A 23,778-nucleotide genomic window follows, 5' to 3' on the forward strand; every position below is an offset into this window, starting at 1 on the left:
CTTTTTGTTTTTGTTACGGCCAGTATTCACATATATGTGAGAGAACAAAGGAGAGTTGTTGTATATAATATAAGATAACCTCGTTTAAGCCTAGCGTGAATAAATTATATTTTAATATTGACGTTTGTCAAACTGGTCAGTGAATAGGTGCAAAGATGTGGTACAATGAATTGACCAGATAAGTAAATCTTAATGAAATAGAATTATTATAAAATTTGAAACAATTACAACCAAAACAACAATAACAAAAAATCAGCATCGACTAGAAGTTGATTTTTTTTTTCAATGTGCTATGATAAACCAAACGTAATATTTGTTTCAAACAGTATATGAAAAACAAAAATTACTTCATACTTTAATCATAAAATGACAGAACCTACCATACCATTCTGTTTTACATATCATGCCAGTGTATGAATTTAACTATTTCGTATGAGTTTTCCCCATATCCAAAACTGTTAAAAAACATATTAAATGCCAGTGTTTGAATTTTAAATACACAAGTGCTTTGTAATACATCACTGATCTTAGACTTTTAATGTGATTGCACAAATATATATAAATAGTTTGAGTCCTGAACCAATGGTCTTACGAAATGATTTAAATTGGAACTTCCTCTTCCTAGTCAAATCACAGCACTTTCATGCTAGTTACGGTGTCATCTTAAGATTTAAAATGAAAACCAATTTTTTGATTTTGACATGTTTTTCCCTTAGCTATAGGTATTTGGATGCTGAAGTTAAGTTAGTAGATAATGGATACGAAGGAATTATTTTAACTATTGCGGACCATGTCAAACAAGACACAGCTTTACTGGTCAAAATACAGGTATCTATTATTATTTTTTACTGAAAGATTAAAGTCGTATTTACAGTTTGTAGAAAGAAATCACAGTGAATCCGACTTCTAAGAAAGCTTTGTAGAAATTAATAAAACACAGAAATAAGGACACTCTTTCAAATATTTATGAAGATGCATCCTTGTGTCATTTAAATTGCTCTTTATGTTGTCAAAGGTCCGGTTTCATAAACAAAAAATGCTCAAATTGAAATTGTCCTCAAATCCTTGGGTTGTCCTCAAATCTTCAATTTCAACCGATCTGCATGATTGGTTGAAATTTGAGTCGAGGAAGGATTTGAGGAAAATCTCAAATTCCTAATATGTAAACCTGGTTATATACTCCTATTTATTTTATGGTTGGTGAACCAAACCAATGCCATTTTATCAGGAATCATAATGTAGCATTTCGGCTGTTCCATGATTTGTGTATCCCGTTCTCCGTAATCTATAATCTGGTCTTTCTGGTTAGTTACGGTTGTTTATATTAAAATAATTGAAACGATACATTTTAATTTAATAATAAAAAAACAATAGATGTTTGTAAGCAACATGGCTATTCTAGGAAGTGACATCACGGCTGTTCCGTGAATATTGTTACACACCCTTCATAATCGGGCTTCTCTGCTTAAAGCCAAAAACCAGAAAGTCTAAACCAAAAGCACATCGGGAAAAATGAAATATCTGAATTTCGATATATGTTTTGTTTATTATTATTATTATTATTATTATTTAAAAGATATGAAACTAGATTTTTATTCGATATTGCTTGTCAATTCCTTAATGCATGCATCCTAAAACTAACGGCGATCATTTTTCATGAAATCTTATACAAATTATTTTCCGTATTGAAAACTCGGGTCTTTCATTGATCAATATTTGCATGGGTCCTATATTCTTTGAGTCAGTTTGTCTATCAAGTACCAAAATAATCAGGGAAAAATTGTGGATAAGATTATATGTTCTGAATCTAACAATAGGACATGGAACGCATAGAAACCAAACATTATAAACAAGTAGTGTGTTATTTTACTTTAGACGTTTTTTGTGATTTCATTGTAAAGCATATATTTTGAAAATTGAACAGGACTGGTTGACAGACTCTTCCAGAAAACTTTACATTGCATCAAAACGCCATGTCTTTCTAAAGGAAGTTACAATCCGTGTTCCAGATCACTGGAACAATACTGGTCAATATAATCTAACCAGTGTATCAACTACAGGGAAGGGAGATATCTATTTAGAGGACCATCAGCCTGGTGCAATATCTAACCCATTTACCTATGGACTTCCGGGCTGTGGATTAAAGGGAAAATATATACGGTTCACAACTAAATTACTGAGACAAGGAGCTTCATCCAGCTTCGGAAATCTTGGTATATATCACTAAATATATAATTAATATGGAGTGGGTATAAGGTAATGCATGAGAAGTGCTTAGTTTGCCGAGAAGGTCTGCTATTCATATTCTTAAAGTAAATTATCATTATTAGAATACATATATAATATCTGTTTTGAACAGCGAATGCTTTTAAAAATTTTGGGTTTCTGCTCTCGGAACTGGGTTTGGGACGAAAGTAAAAGCGACGATATTGATTGCAATGTGACGTTCTCATTATGTACAAAAAACGTACTTCCGTTCTAAAAATCATTTTATTGTTTAAAATAATTATTGGGAACCGTTTATTTTACATTCTCTCCGCTACATATCACTTTCGGACGATGACATTCTGCACCCCGTTAACTTGCACGTAAGTGCTATCCGCTCTCGCTACGTTCTACATATTAGATTATCTTTACTCTCTACGGTAGTGATGTTTTTTTTTATCGCCTCCAATACACATTTGAGAAAAGAGTTAAAAATACTCTGTAAAATATTAAAAGAAACATGCGTGTTTCAATAATTCACTGTGACATCAGGTTGTTTCCAGACGATTCAATGTAAAAAAAAGTAAACTAATTAAACCCCTACTTACCTATCCTATTTTTTTTTTGTGTGTGTGTTATTACTGACTAACTTGTCCAAGGTTTTAATATCAAGTGTGTGTGCGCATATATTTGTATTACCTATAAAATGACCCTTCTTTATGCATTGAAGAGAATAAAACGTCTTTTAAAAACTAATACAAGCTAACAGGTTCTATGCCCCGTGCAGGTCCGGGTGTTAAAAGAATAGGCCTGCAGCAGCGCTAAGCTTGTCGTATAAGGCGACCAAATAGTGCTCAGAAACCGAGCCGGGGGCTAGGCGCTCTGCCCACAGAGCAACTGGGATGTGTGCCCCAGAAGGTGGAATGGGATATCCCTGGCGTGTTACATGCTGGGGTTGTCAGGCTATAATACGGAAAACCTGACCGCAAACCATAGTGGTGCACCGTGTTGGGAAAGATGCCACGTTCCTCGCATGTTAAAGAACCCTGCTGTGGTATTCGATAGGAGTAGGAACTTTTGCGCTCCGCCACAGGAGGCTAAATTGCCCGACCTTACAAATCCCGCCTTTTTCCAGTGGCAATCAAAATTTGTGGACCCTATTATCCTTGTGACCCATCCTTTCTTTTTTTCATTTCATGTTCATTTTATCATCCATTTCATGTTCATTGTCTGAATATAGCTGAAATATTGCTGCTCGGACGTTACACCCCAACAAACAAACAAACAAACTGTTACACATACCTTTGATAATACGAGTATACGTAGTAAACATATCCTATTACAACACCATTCTTCTAATCAGTTAAGTGTCAGTCCGTGTAAGAATCAGGCAGTAAGTGAAACATGGTATAAAAAAAAACATCATTTTGAGAGTAATTTGACTATTTGCACCATCAGAATAAAGGAAAACAGACAAGATTTTCCATATCATATTGGACTATCGAATTACAATTTCATTGAAATGCACTGAAAATGAACATTTCAAAGGCAGATAACTCTTGTCAAAAACCTCATATTTCTAAGATTCTATTGAAAAACTTTTGAGCAAAGCCAGTGATGCAGAGATCAAATAATGGTCTTTTCAAATAGAGAAAGTATCCTTGAGTTATATTATATTGTTAGATCGGTGTTTTTTTTTACATGCATGTTTCAGATTTTTCCCATTATGCCTGATTCTTTCAAATACTTACACTTAAATAAACTTGTTCACGAATAAAAAAAAAAACATTCACTATATTTGCTTGGCAAAAAGAAAATGTATACAAGAATTTAAAATACGTCCTTTTCCACACAAAGGGTTTTGGTTCTTGACATTAAGGGCGATCTTTGCTAAATAATGACACTTCAAAGTTGTATGTGTTATGTCATGAACTATCAGTCACCATTAAAAACGAACCTATATGGTAATATCTCAACGAGCACGTGATTTTAATAATACTAACATGTGACACAAGGTGTAGAAATACCCACCGAACAACCGATGCTTTTTGGTCCACTACGCCATACTGTATGTAATACGTAACTAGGGTCTCCTTTGCATACTGATCTGTTGATCTGTATTTTGGAGACAATCAACTATTCATCATCCACTTAAATCTACCAAAATCACGAACAATAACTCTTACAGAGTTCCAATATCTTACATCATCTACATTGTATATAATTTTCGCCTAAAAGGTGCAACAACCGAAATGACAAACTTCCTGCCATCACTTTTTATCTTCGCATTTGCACGAACATCTTTTTTACTTAGACATTTTTACATGTTTTCAATATCTCATTCGGTTAACATACAGACAGTTGTATATTCAATCGAAGTAATAAGTTCTTTACTAAATTTATTCCATGTTTTCTTGTATGCCGGTGGTGTTTCATAGTTCTTTTATAAAGTTCAAGATTAAAGAGTTTCACATAATAGTTTCATGTTAATGAGTATGTGAACGTCATTACTTTGCACGAAGACTTTGTCTTAAATAGACGACCTGTGATATATTTTTGCTAAATCTGTAACAAGACATGTTGTCCCTAATATTATTGATTGGTGTTTGTTCGTAAAATTACAAAACTTGTGATAACTCCTGATGAAATATGTTCAGCCGGTGATCTAAATTTCCACCTTGACAACATAGAAAATCACGATTCTCGTCGTTTCCTAGAAACACTAGATGATCACGGATTAGGACAGCACGTGCACGGTGTGACTCACATTCGAGGCCACACACTAGATGTTGTCATAATACGTGATAACTCGAGTATCTTGTCGGATGAACCATCAATTGAAGATACACATCTGTATGACAATCATGGAAACTCAGCGTGTGATCACCTAGCTCTTCATTCTCAACTTCAGATAACAAGATCACCGAATCAAACGAAGCATGTGTCGTTTCGTTAGTATCGAGATGTTGTAAAATCATGTCTAATTGAGGACATACAATCTAAATCATGTCTACAAAACCTAGGTGCATCGGTTGATATTTAAGTGGATTCATATAATTCTGATCTTAAAGCCATCTTTGACGACCACTCTCCGATTACAGCAAAAAATATAAGAGTTCATCCCAACACCGAATGGTACAACGATGAACTTAGAACAGCGAAATCAAACCGACGAAAATCTGAACGTCTCATGAGGAAAACCGGTTTAACAATACATCGTCAAATATATAACGAACAGTGTATACAAACAAACTTCTTCTCAAATGTAAGCGAGATTATTATTCAAACAAAATCGAGGAAATTGGAAACAATCAAAAAGAACTTTACAAACTTACGGACCATCTAATGGGAAATAAGCGAGAAACGATCTTTCCTTCGCACACGAGTGAAAAAGACTTGGCAAATAAATTTGGAGAATTCTTTCTTGGAAAAATTGAAACTATCCATAAAAAACTTAGTGAGGAAAAAACTGATGATGATGTTCTTCGAGCTGACATCGAATTTACAGGCGAAACACTAACTTCGTTTTCACCGACGTCATGCGAAGAAATTTGTAAGATCACACTCTCTGCTCCAAGTAAATCATGAGAATAAGACCCGATGCCAACTTTCTTAATTAAGCCATGTTTAGATGCGTTGCTTCCGACCATCACAAGTATAGTGATTAAATCGCTATCCGACGCAACCTTTCCATTAACATTTAAAAGGGCTACAGTACGACCACTGCTGGAAAAGCCGGATCTAAACAAAGGTGTGTTAAAAAACTTTCGGCCTGTTTCAAACCTACCTTTCATATCGAAAGTTGTCGAGGTGTATTTGATAATAAAGCCTCATGATGACTGGTCCGAGGTGTCTGCGAAATTAGAGCGATGTGTTTCCGATATAAGTGCATGGATGAGCTTTAATTTACTTAAACTGAACAAAGACAAAACTAAACTTATCGTTTTGTCTCCGAAAAATCGTTTAACCAACTTGTCAGAATTTCGGCTTGCTTTCGATGGGGCTATACTGACTGACGTACCATGTGTTAAAAACCTTGGTGTCCTCTTTAACAATACATTGAGTATGGAAAATCAATCAAGTGCCGTCAGCAGATCGTGTTTCTATCATATGCGTAATATTGGTCGTATTCGATCTCATATAACAGAGGACGCCTGTAAAACTTCAGTCTCTTTAGAAACTTCTCGGCTGGATTACGGCGATGCTCTATTGTATGGTGTTAATGCAGAGATTATAACGAAACTTCAGCGAATACAAAATACCGCTGCAAAACTAGTGACAAAGACGAAAAAGCTTGAACATATCACACCAGTTCTTGTTGCTCTCCACTGGCTTCCGATCGAGTTTCGTTGTCAGTACAAGATCTTAATGTATGTTTTCAAAGCTCTACATGAGAAAGCACCAACATATCTGCAAGAACTTATTTCTGTTTATAGACCTGTACGAACCTTGCGTTCTGAAAATAGCAACCTACTACAAGTGCCGAAAGTAGGAACTGAATTCTACGGAGAGAGACGTTTTGATAAATCTGCGGCCACTTTATGGAACAGTTTGCCCTCTAAACTACGAAATGTGAATTCCCTGGACGTTTTAAAAAAAGATCTCAAGATTCATTTTTTTAAACTTGCTTTTTAAATAACATACATTTTATTCATTTTTATCTGAATCATTATATTTTTAATTTTTAATTTTGTATGACAGTTTCCATATCATTTTTATTAATGGCTTCTTGATTTGATTCTTGCTTAAGGTTCATTTTAATTGATCTGTGTAAATATACAATATTAATTTCTTTTTTATGTATCCATAATATTATTTTTATCATTGTTTAAGTTGTGATATTTTATTTTGTACATTTTTGCATTCTTAATTGTGATTTTAATTTATATAAAGGGCTTAGAGTAATTGTATTATATAATGCGCTATATAAATGTTTGTAATAATAATAATAATAATAATAATAAATTAAAATAATGTAACACTGGGGGTAAAGTTTGGACGATCATTTCAAACCGTTCGATACCTTCGCAGGGACTTGCTCCGACTATCAAATATGCAGCTCCACTAGTATATAACCTATACAAGGGTGATACAAGATTTGGGGGTGCCTCGCTTCAACTCAATCATTTTCAAATAAAATCGAATATATCGCTATTTACTCCTCAGCAATCATTTGCGATACCTGTGATACCTTTGGAAGGTTTAATATGACTCTTACGAAAAACACTTTCACGTTCCCACTGACAGGGAGTTATTACAGTTATATATATATACACAACCATGTTCTTATATCACGGGCTTTTTAAAATAAACGACTATTTGTGTGGCGTGTTTTTATTGATATTTTTGTTTGAGTAAACCATGTGTGTTTATCAGTTGCTCTTGGGTTTTGAACTAGCTTATAGAGAAAACGAGTACTCTTTCGAGGTAGATATAGTTTGTTGTATTTTGTTCTATTTGTTAAAGTGTTTGTTGTATTTTGTTCTATTTGTTAAAGTGTTTGTTGTATTTTGTTCTATTTGTTAAAGTGTTTGTTGTATTTTGTTCTATTTGTTAAAGTGTTTGTATTATGTTTCAATATCAAGAGTTAAATCTGAATTCATATTTTTTATAGTTCACAAACATGTTTAATACTTTATGTGCCTTTCCGAAGTCAGGAACCTGTACTCCAGTGTTTTTTTTATTGTTATTCGCTTTACGTCGTTCTATAGGTTAGACAGATTTTCGTTTAAATGAATAGCTGCACTTCGCTTATTTTGGGGCCTTTTACAGCTTGCTGTATGGTATGGGATATTTTCAACATATTAAATCAGTCTTAATTATTGTTCTGAAAGACTTGATATTTGAATAATTATTATCTTAATGTACATTCAATTATTTCGTATTAGCAAAAGAATAAAAACATGTACATCTTTAATATCATAAAGATTGGTCTTTTTGCTCTTATTCCTTTTCAGAAAATGTTTTTATACACGAGTGGGGTCACTTTCGTTGGGGACTGATGGACGAATATCCAACTAGTAAAGACATTTTTGGCAAAATCATCAGGTTTTATATGTATAATGGAAATTGGGAAGCAGTAAGGTACAGACTTTTTATATTACTATTGTTTTGAAAACACAGATAATAAGTTTATATATAACTACCTGGCCCGAAGGCGTCTGTCTTCGATGTTAGAACTCTTCTCCATTGAAACTACTGTACCAATTGGAACCATACTTATTGTGAATGTTCCTTAGGATATTCTGCATAGAACTGATGCAGGGACTTCTCGTGGCCGCTGTAACTGAAAATAAACATAGGGGCCAGACTGAAGTTTTTCGCATATATCTCTAGAACTGTTTTGCCAAATTTTGACTGGGGTAAAATTGTTCAGCATGATGAGATCTATCTGTGGTCTGATTTTCGTATGAAACTGTTCAGCCATTTTTAGTAATTGCCATTTTACGACGTCAACCTTTTTGCTATTTTAAATGTTATTACTTTTAAAAATTTTCTCCTCGGAAAACTAACGGACAGAATTCAATGAAAGTTTATCTGATTGTTCCTTAAGTATGAATGTTAGAATTTTCATCCAAGAAAAAAACATGGCTGATTTTACAAAAAATAAAATGTTGTTTATATATAATTATCAAGCCAGGTGAGCGATTCGGGCTCTATATATCCTCTAGTTCAACCTCTTTATGGCTTATTCTCTACTTGTTTGTTTAATATAGCAAAGTTGTATGTTGCTATTTGTTGACTCAAAAACCCACCCATCCACATATCCGTTTGTCGTGCGTTAGGACGTTCATGCGTCCGTTTGTCCGTTCGTTCACTTGTTCGTTCATTCACACATCCAACACAGCTTTTGAAGACAAGTAAGCTTTCATATGAAAAGAAATTCTGCCTGCTAGGTGGAGGACATGATTTATTTAATTTTTGTATGGGTTTCTGTATTTAACTAAGATAATAATGTAAGTTATCCTTAGGGTTCTTTCAAAGTCAAAGTCAAAGTCTGGGACGCACACATTCACATAAAGTATCAATATATCAATTATTTCTATATATTCAAGGACGAAACATTTTGAAAAGTTTTGGTATATTGCATACTTCATTTTTATGCACAAGTATTTTTTTGTGTTATTTTTGAATTTTAAAAAAAACTGCACCGGTAAAGGAAATTGATGTTTCGTTTCAAAATAGTTGTTTACCACTTTGACATCTTTCAGAGATCCTCAAAATCATTTTTATGGGAATATATTTAAAGTGAAATTTTTTTTTGTGTGTTTGGATTGCATGTCCTCGACATAGATTTACATTGAAAAATAAAAATGTTTTTATTTAATATACAATATTTGTCAACATTGGGCGGACCTCAACACAATGTCAAGTTTACATATGTTTTGCCATGAAACATGCAACCTCCTTGCATTTGAAATTTTAAAACAAATAATTACCTGAAAAATCCCCAAAATCCATATTTCATATATTTCTGGTGAACAGAAAAATTATATTGAGAATTTTTCATTCAAAATACAGTAAAACATTGAACATTTTATGGGTATATGTGTATCCTAGATTTTGACTTAAGAAGTACCTCAAATGTACATCAGTGTATATTTGTTTTTTATACTATTACAAACATTTTGCAGATGCACGACTCAAATAAAAGGTATAAACCGGAACAAATATACTGGAACCTCGTGTAATTTAGATAACACAAGACTTCCCGAGCCTGACTGTTACTTCTTCCCAATAGTAACCAGCGGAGGGCAATCAGCTCCAGTTGCCTCAATTATGGGCGATGCTTACATTCCTACGGTAGGTTGCTAACGACATTTTTTATTGGCATCATTAAGGCCTGTTCTAATCTCTCAGGGAAACTTTTATAAGAGAAAGTTATAAAAGTAACAAAGAACAGTTTTAGAGTCGGCTCTTTTGAAAGTTCTGAGCCGGCCTTAAATCTGAGCTCGACGAATTTACTCCGTGAATCCTTTAGAACTGTCTACAGAGCAGCGTCTATAAGAGCTTTTGTCCTACAGCTGGGCACTTCTTGTAAACAGAGTTGATGTCATCACAATAGTTCTAGTATAGCCTGCTGTCCTTCCTGTTCTAGCAGAGGATGTTCTACAATACAGTTGATACGATGGTAGTCAATTCAATCAAAAAGATACGAGTAACATCGGTTTGCGGTTTATTGTCGATTATTTTTTTATCATGAAATGTTACCTGACAAAATGACATAAAAGAAAATATATCAAAGAAAAAAAACGCAACTTCAAAAATTATTATCATAATTGTTATTATTATTATCTTATTTTTTTTTTTTTAGAGTAAAATGGATTTCGTCTTTCTTTTTCAGTTGTCACATTTTTGTGATAACACCGCTACTGACGACGCATTACGTCACAATGATTTGGCACCAAATAATCAGAATGATCGATGTGGCGGCAAAAGTAGCTGGGAAGTAATGAGGGAAAATGATGATTTCAAAGGTATAAATCAAATATAAAATAAATTGTTGAAATGTGAATCAAAAAAAAAGGGAAAAAAAAAAAAAACTTTTATAATTTTGGTTGCCCTGGTACATAAGTGAACTATAAAAAGGGAAAAACAGATATCATTTATTATATCCACTGAAACAAACCCAAGGAAAAAAGTATATGATTTCGAAATCAGAAAATTTTACCTTATTGCAAAACTGGTCGGAATCTCTTTTCGTCTAGATGGCGGAAAAATAACCATTTTTATTTGTTCTGGTTGCATTTTTTTTCTGTGAATGCTGATAATGCAAATCAATTTTCAGAATGTTACAACTCCCTGAATAATACAATATTATTACCATTTTATCATACATTTACTGTGTATATCATTAGAAAACGCTTTCGACTTATAAATAATGTTTCATCAGGCGATGCAACACATTTTTAAAAATATATAAATAGGCAACGCCCTTGATTACCGTACTTTTTATGGTTGGAAGAATAGCTCGCATCAAATTTTGAATGAACCTCAATAATCTAAACTCCCATGTGAAGTGATTTTACACAATTTCATCGTCTGATTTTAGGCAGATCCCCTGGAAGCCCAGATCAGGATACAACGCCACGGTTTTATTTAGAACAATTAAAAGTTCAAGGAAGATTCTGCTTCCTTATAGATGTATCAGGAAGCATGTCGGTAAACAATGATTACAGTTGATCAAAAAAATGTGTTAATTGAGCTGGATAGAAGAAAAATAAAACCGATACAAAAAATAAATAGAAGAAAAAAAAAGACATTAAATGAAAGAGATTTTCCCACACAATTATATTCTATCATTTCTTAAGTTTAGATAAGTTACACTTGTGAAAAATGTGAAAAGACCCACACATAAACGGTATATACTTACTCATTTCATCCAACACCCTTAAAAATATAGTTCTGTTAGTTAATTATGCAACTTTTTCCACATAGGGATACATAATTAAAGCTAGAGATGCAGTTGCGACAGTTATCAGTAACGTACTACCTAACGGAAGTTACGCTGGTGTTGTTATTTTTAGCAGCTCAGCTTCAATCAGTAAGGAAATGACAGAAATTCTGTCAGAAAATGACCGAACAGAATTGGTACGAAGTCTCCCAACCACTGCTTATGGATCAACGGGAATTGGTGCTGGACTGCAAATGTGTATGAAGGTATACTAAAAATATGACACGTTGGTTAACATACAGACATTTATATGATCAATTGAATTAATAAGTTCTTTACAAAGGTACTATATTTCATGTTTTCTAGTATGCCGGTATCAATCACGAAGTTCAAGATTAACGTAATTATGTGAATTGGTGCTTTTTATCTTGCCATATGGATGACGACTTCGTTTTACTTATGAATCTCCAATTGTTTTACAGAACTTTCACGGTTAAAAAATTCAGAGTTGCGGTGAACTTTATGAAACGTGGCATTGAAGTGTTTTTTTTTTAATTGGAAACAAGAACACGACGTTATTTGTTCAGTCATTGACTGTAATAACTATAATAAATAATAGTAAACCCATATTTTAAACGTTACTATACTATAGCCCTACTATTTGCCGTTCTGAACCCTATTATTGAACTTATACCATGTTTAATCACTAAAGGAATTGCGAATATAGGTTTAAAATAGGCCAAGTTTTTACCATATGTTTTATTGTTAAATATGCATGTATATTGAGCTATGCATATCGCTTCTTGTGTTTTATACGACTCTAATTCGTATGTATGTTCGTATTTGTTTAATTGATCTGGATATATTTGCAATAATAAAAAATGTCTCAAAATTTTGAATAGTTGTATGCCATTCGAATAATCAAGAAAAACACACAAAATACGAAGTATCATATATCCTTTTTTTTATTTACAGGCTCTTTCACAGCTTTCGGACATACGTGGATCTAAAATATATCTGGCAACGGACGGTCAGGAAAATAGTTCGCCTTATATAGCGGATGTCATGCCTGATGTAATAAGTAATCAGATTATCATAGACACTTTAGCAATTGGAAATTCAGCTGATTCAAAATTACGACAGGTTGCTCTTGACACTGGAGGTTCCAGCTACTTCTTTTCAACATCTTCACAGAACTCGACAGCTCTTCTAGATGCTTTAGTTGAGCCTTTCACATTTGCAACAAAAGATCCATCAGTTAGGGTAAATGATATCGTATTTTTTTATTACAAGCTAATTAATGACTTGATTGTTCACGCATGTGTATTCACAAACGTTAAAAAAACTTACTTTTACCTTCACCTTAACAGTAAATGAGTTACTCATAGAAATGTTTCGTGAATACCGAATTGCGCGATACTTACACACATGTTGCTGATATAAAGGGTATTTTCTTGCGAAGTGAAATTTTATTCCTTCATTGATATAGCCCTCGCCTGTTGCTCAAGGCATTATAAACGTTTTAGGCAAAATTAATGTTCCTTGGGCAGTCAATTTATCGATAATGCCCTCTACATAAGCAACTAGTATGATTATTTCATTTAAGAATCTGAGGAGCACATTATCGTGTAATAATGTCTCCGGTATTACCACATCATAATGCCCTACGCACATTTATAAATACCACATGTCCGTATTTTTACCAATAAGAATAAAGTTTATTCTTTCCTGATATAAAATAATTCGATTTTGTTCATGAATAATACCCATGCGCAATGTGTTATTAAAATTCACGCCATTGTCTTCATGAAACGTCATTATATTGTATTTTTTTCAATACTCGCGATCGTTTTTTTTTTTTTTTTTTTTTTTTTTTTGGATATACATTGTATGACATACTCTTCCAGCAAAAAGACATTTAGTTTGTTCGTTATTTCAGTACTAAACCCATGATATAATTTATCTAATGTACTACTAAATATGCAGTCATGTTACGAAATATCAACAAGTTTAATGATTTGCAGCTTATGAGTGAACATATTGAAAAAACTGCTGCCGATGAGGGTGTTGAGAAAATGTTTTACATTGACGAATCAATCGGGAGAGAGACCATCGTACAATTAACGTCGGAAAACTTGAATAATGTCAACTTAACTGTCAAGGGACCGAACTTGACACAATCTATCATAGGAACCTCCTCAGACACTGCTGTAATAACTGTAAAAATACCGGGAAAAACACAGGTACATGTAATCTTCACAAGTCAATGCAGAATTAATAGGAGTTACAAACTGTACTTAACGCACGATCACTAATCAAAATCATATTCTATTTGAACCTCATTAAGAAAAAAAGAAAACAGAAAGAAAACAAATAATTTTATATGAAAAATGAGGTAAGCATGAAACAAAATGAAATACTTGAACTACAGCAATGATACTTGGGTATTACACCAGAAACAATGACGACCTTATTATAATCAATTAATGTGTACATGTATATATAAACTAAATGATAAACTTGAAAGTCACTTTTTATATTGGACGATATGCTAAGGGCTTAATTTTAGGCCAGCAACTGGGTAAATGTTATGAACACTTATGTAGTTGTAGAAATATAAATTGGGTAATTGATGGAATGTTGTTTTGTAAAACAACTTATTTTAACAGTGAACATTCACTATTGTCTATGTTACCCTAAAAGCAGAGTTATCTTATTTGTCCGATAATATTTGTCTAAATTGTAAGCGTTTTGTTAAAGCCCATTGAGCTCATTTTCGTAGACTAAAAAGGGTTATTTTGCTTTATAACGCGAAACTTACGCGTAATAACTCGAAATGTTTTATATATATTATGAAAACGTGCATTATCGAGACCCAGATTTTTTTTTTCAAATGTTTATCATTTATTTGAAATGTACATAGCAGGGAGTTCCCTCGCTGTCATGATGGTCATGAATAAACTTCCCCTTGAAAGTTTGTCTGTTTGTTTGTTGGAGTTTAACGTCCGAGCAGCAATATTTCAGCTATATTCAGACAATGAACATGAAATTGATGATAAAATGAACATGAAATGAAAAAAAAGGATGGGTCACAAGGATAATAGGGTCGACAAATGTTGATTGCCACTGGAAAAAGGGGGGATGGGTAAGGTGAGGAACGTGGCATCTTTCCCAACACGGTGCACCACTATGGTTTGCGGTCAGGTTTTCTGTATTATAGCCTGACAACCCCAGCATGTAACACGCCAGGGGTACCCCATTCCACCACCTGGGGCACACATCCCAGTTGCTCTGTGGGCAGAGCGCCTAGCCCCCGGCTAGGTTTCTGAGCACTATTTAGTCGCCTTATACGACAAGCTTAGCGCTGCTGCAGGCCTATTCTTTAACACCCGGACCTGCACGGGGCTCCCCTTGAAAGAGAAAGCAATTTAAATCGATGACAATCAAGAACCTATTTAGCGACCGCCATTTTTTTTTATCAAAGCTTCATTGTGATCGTTATATAATCATGGGGGACAGCTGGGTAATTTTTATGCCCCTGCATTTTTGTTTTTTGGTTTGTTTTGTTTTGTTTTTTTTTTTTTTTTTGTTTAATGTTTTTGGTTTTTTCGTCCCATTTTCACTCATGGTATAAAAGTTTCATAAATGACTTCGTTTGACGAAACAAAACAAAAGTACAACTTTATATAAAGAACAAAACAATTTTAAATCTCCCCATTTCGACCTCCAACACAAAAAGGGATAACTGAAAATTTTAGGGGAAAAATTGGAAAGTCCAGGTGTAGAAATACAGGCGAATAAATCAAAGACAAACGTTTCGCTTTATTACGTGAAAAAAAGTCTTTGAATATGAAACCATTGAGCTGTCGTAGTTTTGATATTCGCTACCAAAATAAAAAAAAATGCAACAGATAACTTTATCAATAGCAGAACTTTCTCCTGCAAGGTCTCAAATAGAGACCTATAAAAGATGTGTTTGTTGATTTTGTACATGCGTGTTTAAGGTATTATTATTATTATTATTATTGAACACAGAAAGAACTAGGACTTAACATTAGTTCACTTTTACATAAAAAAAAACTCTGATGAAATCCTTTCATGTGTGCCTTGGTGCTGCAAAATCAATAAGTTTAAAGATGTTATTAAATTTCGTGATTACTCCAGTCAAAGTCTTTATGTTTTGAAGTTTTTTTAGGTCACATCTATGCAAGACTTTACTTTTACTTTTCTTATCAAAGGCGGGAGAATATAGCGTGACATTGTCATCTGTGTCATCTGCTATTTCCGGCACCCTAAGTATACTTTCAAAGGCGGCAACACAAGGAGAAGCAATTCTAGAAACAAGTGTGATAGAAACCCCATCTGCTTTGAATTATAGTTCAGATTTACACATTCCACTCTATGTTACCATTTACAAAGGAACGTCTCCAGTGTCAAAAGCATCGGTAATAGCTTATATAGAAAATCCTGAAGGAGAAACGACAGCCATTAAACTGAAAGATAATGCAGTCGGTAAATTGAAAAGTTAAATAATAGTTATTGTTTATTTCGAGGTAAAGTCTTTTTCCGGGTTTAGAGTATTTCGGGGATAGGAGTATAATAGACGTAACGTACGTAACACATTTATGATGTACCGAAAACTTTCCTATAACAATGTATTTTATTTGTTTTCACAAATAACTAGCTAGATTCCCAAGTGTTAATGAATATATATACATGTACATATGTATAAGAGCTGACCCAGTTTGTACTACATCTTAAATGCAATATTCATTGACCCTTTCAAAAATGTAGCAGTTTTGGTATTCATATACATGTAGTTCTATACAACCCAAACTTTCTATGAGAGAAAAGTTGTTTTTTTTTTTTAAGTTACAATGGTTTTCTTTGATCTCATTGAATTATAGAATTATAAAATGCATGCTGAAAATGAAAAATTGTGTGTAGACAATGAATTAGACATTTACAATAAAGAATGCCTGTTGTCATGTTAACTCTACACATCCAGTTTAAAATACTAGTCATTTGCATAATTTACTTTTAAAATATAATTAAAATCAATTTTAACAGGTGCCGATATCCTCGCAAATGACGGTATATACTCAGCATATATATTACCGCAACACATTACGTCGAGTGGTCGACACAGCGTGAAAGTGATCGTATTTGGTCAGAATTCATCTATCATTGTTCCTTCAGCTCAGGCCCCCGGAAAAGATTTCGAGGGACGTAAGTAATAATAAAAGGATAATTAACTGGAAAGTATGAATAACCAAAAATTATGGTAACGAGTGCCGAATAATGCCTAGATTAACAACTTTGCGAAATGTGTCGAATTTAATCTTTATGCATTCTTGACTTGAGTGATTATATTTTGTTTATTCGCGATATCCAGCTGATTATACTATTTATTATATAGATTTTCTACGTATTATATCAGTCGTTATTTTCAAAATAAATTTTGAATTTTGTGATCTGCGGATACTTATCTATGTTGTGACTTTTTGTCGATAGTAAGTCCAAGAAGGAAATTACCGAATTTATTTCACACTGTCAATTATTTTTACACAGGGAACATTCAATAAATCACTGCTATCTATACAATAAGATAGAACACTATGCCCTTAATGAGCAGTACCAATGTACAAATGAGATACAAATTTTAAGAAAAAAAAAACAACAACAAAACAAAGCGACAGAAAAACAGGAACCGCCACATCAGTTGATAGACAAAAATATTAAACAAAACAAAAAACGGAACAGACTTTCTTGTCCCATGCTTTTAATTGCATAGAATACATACACTGAAAGAAAGGCATAAGGAAGTGTAGTCTGTATAGAATACATGTACAGAATATTCTTAATAATTCAGAACAAGTTACTGAACAGGAGATAGGTTCTTTCATGAGAGTTGCGTTATCAAATGAAATACTAGTGAACGGGTACAGCCCAAGTTACTCCACAGTTGACACCATACCACCGTCACCAATTTTAACACTCGTCCTGGCAGAAACTAGTAGCAACAATTCGTTTACCTTGTTGTGGCGAGCTGTCGGAGATGACTATGACAGTGGGAAAGGTAAGATACCTCAGGCCGATGAATTTATCTTGTTTTTGCTTAAGACTTATCTGTAAAAATTGAAACCGAAAAGAAACATAACTTGACAGAAACGAAACACACGATGTATTTAAAGTTCGTGGATTTGGAGAGCAGTAGTAAAATTACTGCCAACCAAATTGCGGAACACAACCGAAGTACAAAAATATAACTAATTCTAAAATAACTCAGCGTTCAATTCATTTTAAAAAAATGAAATTAATCTACGTTCACACGATTGTAAAATGATTATGCCCATTGCAATTCGAATTTTACTGCACATTGTCAAAAACGTATAATGAATGCAAATTGATGCATGTTAGTATAATTCAAATTAATTCGAAAACGGAATCTTTACAATGAGTAAACGGGTTTGATTTTGATCTGAACATATCCATCCAAGAAAGATTGTATTGTAAAAAAATACATCCATCAGTCACAATTTGAGTAACAAACACCGTATACTAGATTCGCTGAATTGGTACTGCAATGCCTTATATGAGAAGTATGTGAAATCCGTCAATAATTATACCCACCCACCCTGCAAAAAAATTTAAGAATAAATAGGATATTGCTCGTCTGTCTGTCTGTCTGTCTGTCTGTCTGTCTGTCCACATTTCTTGTCAGCGCAAGTCTTCCTTAACAGCTCAATTGATTTTGATGAGAGGATCTGGGCAAACTTTCCCATGATTTTGTTCGTGGAAAAGTATTCACAAGTTAAAACTATAATTAGGCTCTTTAAAACGTTACGAATCGGTTATGTATTTAGCCGATCGAGGAATACCGGAACAGTATAAAATGAAATCATGAAAATGACAAATAGGAGAAAACAGTTTCCGAAAATAACAAATATAATGAAATTTTGACCAAAAACACAAAATGAAGAATATAAGCCTGAGTCGTGGGTTTTCTCTTGCTTAGCTTAATCACATGTGTCTTGTTTCTATACCAAAAATAATATGATGAACTTGTTCGGCAACAACCATGACAATAAAAGGAGTAAAGACCAACACTATACGTCACCTATGTAGTAGTAATAGGACTAACAATACTACCATGCTATCAAACCAAGATATTTTTGATGACCAGAACTCAGTTAATGTGCAATTATTTTCTTTTGATGGTGGCGGTTGTAGTTTTCCGTCAGTGCATGATGCCTAAAATATGCAAAATACATTACCAAGTTTCTTTCTAAAAAAAAAACAAAACTAACAGCCTTTCCTACCATTGTCAGAAACTGTTTTCAGTATTACAGAAACACGTGTTTTTCGCGAAGGGATATAGGTATCCCTTGTGATTTAACGCATTTTCTGTTTCGGCTATAAGTAAACGACGTCTAAATAGAAATATCAAAGGACCTAAATCCCATCTTGCGTTGATAAAATTATCGTTACCTACTGCATAACATATATACATGGACAAAACAGCATGATATTATTGGTCCACATTTTCGACAAAATATCACGTTTGTCTTATTTCCTTTTGCTTCATTCCATTTTTGCTTTATTTGGTTTCCTTATATTATGTTTTGATGAAATCACACTTTTACTTGAAAGGGGTAGACCATATTTATGGTAACTGATGCATACAGATTATTATGACAGATAAATCATTTTAAAAAAAAATCACGAAATTAGTAAACCAAAATGCCATTATGTTATAGGAATTCTACTACATGAAATAATACTTCATTGTTTTATGTTAGCCTCAGAATACGATGTGAGACTCTCAACCGACTTAATAGAATTAAAGACGAATCCTAACAATCAAACTAATCTTATCGTTGCCATGGAAGCAAAGGAACCAGGTGAAGAGGAGAGAACTAATCTTACCGTTGCCATGGAACCAAAGGAACCAGGTGAAGAGGAGAGATACAACTTTACTTTGGAAAATATCCAGAGTAATACTACCTATTTCATTTGCGTGAGAGCAGTTGATGAGGCTGGTAATATAGGGGACATATCTAATATAGTGACTGTATCAGTTCTTACAGATCAATCCTGGACACGACAATACTCTCCTCCACCAGAGAAAGAAGATGGCAGAAAAATCAGTACTATATTTATAGCAGGGATTGCAGCCGGATCGGTCATCATAGCTCTCATGTTTTTCTTGTGGCTCGTACATTTGATAAATAGTAGACGATCTAGTATCCCAAGGCTTGCGTAGTATTGACAAGTAAATTATATAAATTTTAATGACTAATAGAAATACAGAAATATAATAACAACAGTGAAATGATATAGTATATTCTGTATTTATCTGGAAACATTGTAAGCGCTTCATTTGTTCACACATATACTCCGATTGTAATGTAAATATCTACACCCCTCTTATCATTATTTCTACAATACACTAACTTACTGTTTAATGTACAAGGGAGATAATCTAAACTTTAAGCCCGACTTTAAAAACATATACATATCATAATACCTTATGACCTTTTTATTAAATATCTTTTCCTTACATAAATAAATATTTTAGTTAAACAATTCACCATGATTAATTAAATATGCTGCTCCCTCTTCAACAGATTACATTATAATTTTATAAATGTATTTGCTTGCTTGTTAGTGTATGTATGCGTCTCAGAATCCTCTTGTTTCATCGTTCATCGATCAAAAATATGTAACACACAACTATTTACTTATTGTATTGAATAACTGCATTTATAAAACATTAAATATTGAGTACATATTCTTCGCATTTTCCTTTGTATTATATTAATATTGACTTATTAGAAATGTATTCTTATACCCTTGAGGCACAGGAGTAATACTATTGAGGGAAAACAATACTAATTTCTCTTAAAGATTAAGTAATTTAAAAACACTAATAAAGACGAAGAAAAACACACGTAGAAAAAAACTAAATAAAAAAAACATTATATTATGATGGTGTAGAAATCACTATATATATATATATATATATACGTTCAGAAGTGACGACTCTATTCGCTACGCTGCTCCATCGGATCACGATGACACAGGGAAGATAATATTGAATCGCAAATTTGACAGTTCTAACATCGTTGGAATTTTTCAGACCTTTCTATACGTTTACATATCTTCCCTGTATCAATTTGATCCGATGGAGCAGTGTAGCGAATAGAGTCGTCACATTCTGAGACGTTTGTATAATATTGATTTGTTGTGACATGCATCATTAATTTGATCCTCTATCCTACATAATAACATCTAAATGAACTGTCCCGTACTACCATACATCGTGTACTAAGTTACAGCCTTAAATTAATCCTACGAGGAGGAATTACCCGGCCAGCGAAAGCTATATTTTTATATAGCCTAGCTGGCCGAGTGGTCTAGGGCGCTGGACTTTGTGCTGGCGGTGTTGCCATAGATGTCACAGCGGTACGAGTTCGAGTCCCGCAGAGGGAACGACCAAACATTTGCATCGCAAATTTGACAGTTCTAACATCGTTGGGAATTTTTCAGTTCTCTCTCTATATATATTTGCTTCGTTTTAAGTCCGATTCTTGCTTTATTGGTCTAAAAAAATAGCCTTAAGTATAATCAGGTAAAAATCCCAATACTTTTTGCACATACAACACCTAATTGGGCCAACGAAGGTCTGCAAATACAGGATCAAAATCGGTCATCATAGGGTTGGTTGTCGATCTGCATATATAAAGAAAAGCTGTGCTGGCCAACTTCAGCGACAAATATCAGTAATTGTACCAGTAGTGATCAACGGAACTACTCGGCCATTTCCGCTACACTAAGATATAACATCGGATGCAGAAAGGAGAATTTCTTTTAAAGAAAAAATACCGGAATCGTACCCATACGATAATCAAATTAGTTCTATCTATCAGGTGACGCTAAAAAATGTTAGATATGACTAGAAATAAAGAACATCTACCAAGAATTTTGGCGCGAAGCGAGCAGCTAAGAAAGAAAGTAATGGCAAAAATCATCTAGTTTAACTATAATTTTTGAATCGGATCGGCCAAGTTTCAAACAGATGCTTCCGCCAAGTACCTCTGAGATTTTTCTTTTGTGTAACGAGAAAGGCTGAGGAGTTCCGATTGAGTATTGCTAATACTCAATATCCCTTACGCCAAATGTAATACTGTATTAACGTAATAACGTATTAATTAACGGTTGCTAATTTCGAGGATTCTTTCAAGTGAAAATTTTCGCGGGTATCAACTTTGTAGGTCAGCAACAAAGGTACGCCATTTCTGGATATCCCTTGCAATCTTTTGTAAGCTGTAAATTTCCGCATGAGTGATTAGGTCATTTCCGTCTGAATGTCCTATCTTTATGCCGCTTTTAATCTGGTGTCAGGAAAGGACTATCTTAGTTTGGTGGTCTAGTTCTTGATTTCTTCTCCAGACGTTTTCAGTTCATCTCCACCTTCTCCTCTTCAATATGAGGATCATATCTTCCCGTTTGCATCTACTAAAGTGATCTTGGTATGATATCTTACTATTCCAAAACAGTTGCAGAATTCTCTTAAGGCTCTTTATATGAAAAACGGAATGGATTTGTTGATCAGTCTCACTCATTCTCCAGCCCTTTCAACCGTATGTAATGGAACTTATAAAGTAAGTGTTGTATTATTTCAATTTGACGCATGTGGTATACTGGCCAGATTTCCAGACATTCTACAAGTTGTGGAATGCAACTTTTTCGCTTTTGACAGATATGTTTTATGTCAGAAGCGGCAACACCATCTACTATAACTGTGCGGCAAAGTAAATGCATTGTATGTCCGTTTGAGGCAGTCGATGTCTATCCATAAGTACTGACAATAAATTCGAGTTATTAAAAATTGGTACGTTGAATGATTGTTTGGAATTCGATTGTATAATTGTAAGGCATAATTATCAGCAATACAAGATCTCTCAAGATTTGAAAGGGCCGCCATGCAAAAACTAGGCTGTGGGTTTTACATGACATCTTTTGTTTTCAGAAAATGTTTATCCATATATCATAAAAGCATCCTTTCTCAAAGTTGAATGTTGGTTTTGATAACGATTAATAGGAGAAACAAATAAAATCGAAAGCATTGTTATTCATTAAAATGTGAGATAGCTTTTTATTTTGTCAAAAATTTGATTACTTTCTTAAGGAACTTTAAAATCATTTACTGAGCCATCCATAAGCGATTTAAGTTTTTATATACTATTTGACATATACATGTATATAAAAAATACATTGAAAAAAAATAAAATCAATGGGGAAAATATATTGTGCCCGTTTTTTTTTACATGGACAGCTTCTTAAAATGTTCCCCAGCTGATACCTGTTGGGGTATCGGCAGTTGTTTCCCACGAAACCCGGTAATTGGGTATGACTATAACTGTTAATTAATCCATACAGTGAATTCTGAGCTATCATGAATTTATCTGATTGGGTAAATGCTGTTTAATCTTAAAAATATTACAAAAACTGTGTATGGATGTTGTTGGAGGTCCCTATAAGTTAATGTAATTGGTGTAAAGTTGCCTTTGGCTTTGCTATTGAGTGCATTGTAGATATATCAAGTTATGAAAATGTATTATATAGAGAGAATGGACATGATGAATATGCCAAAGAGACACCAACTAAACCGGAGTGAAAAATGTCGCCTCATGGCCACCCATTGTCTCCAATGACGATGAGGACATCCTCACACCACTGAGCAGCTGCTGCTCTTAAAACATAACGTACAGGTACAGCGAAATAGTTAATCTATATACCCCAACATGAAAGTAAATTGAAAGTGAAAACGAAACAAGACAAATAGAGACCACGCAGAAATCCCGGACTTTGGACAGACGCAAAAAAATATGCGACAGGGTTAAAATATTTTGGCGTTATCACAACTCCCCTTGTAATTTCACGGTTATATAAAGATTTCTTTCTTTAAAATCCGAAACATTGTAGTAAATTCGAACAAATTATCGTTTTTGAGGTTTTTTGTTTTTGTTTGTTTGTTCATTTGTTTGATCTCATGTTCTTCATACTTGTTGTTTGTTTGTTCTTCTTTTCTTGTAGTGTTCTGTTTTTTTTTTCTTTTTTTATCATTTGCTTTGCTTCCTTTGACTGATAACACTTTTTAAACAGAAGCTTCG

General features: G+C 33.7%; 1 protein-coding gene across 1 annotated transcript; it reads left to right on the plus strand.

Moving 5' to 3' along the window:
• The first annotated feature begins 604 nt into the window (after nucleotides 1-604).
• On the plus strand, nucleotides 605-20,393 carry LOC148616045 (calcium-activated chloride channel regulator 1-like). Its single transcript, XM_088582688.1, has 13 exons — nucleotides 605-828; nucleotides 1,925-2,213; nucleotides 8,163-8,289; nucleotides 9,840-10,008; nucleotides 10,550-10,682; nucleotides 11,258-11,367; nucleotides 11,644-11,865; nucleotides 12,575-12,862; nucleotides 13,624-13,842; nucleotides 15,838-16,111; nucleotides 16,670-16,828; nucleotides 17,472-17,678; nucleotides 19,402-20,393. The coding sequence occupies exons 1-13, from the start codon at nucleotides 676-678 to the stop codon at nucleotides 19,863-19,865; spliced, it is 2,814 nt and encodes a 937-aa protein (XP_088438814.1). The 5' UTR covers nucleotides 605-675; the 3' UTR covers nucleotides 19,866-20,393.
• Nucleotides 20,394-23,778: the final 3,385 nt, after the last annotated feature.

The sequence above is a fragment of the Perna viridis genome, chromosome 5 (assembly GCF_037379345.1).
Source record: "Perna viridis isolate PV_CMFRI_1.1 ecotype Kerala chromosome 5, ASM3737934v1, whole genome shotgun sequence".
NCBI classification, from domain to species: Eukaryota; Metazoa; Mollusca; class Bivalvia; order Mytilida; family Mytilidae; genus Perna; species Perna viridis.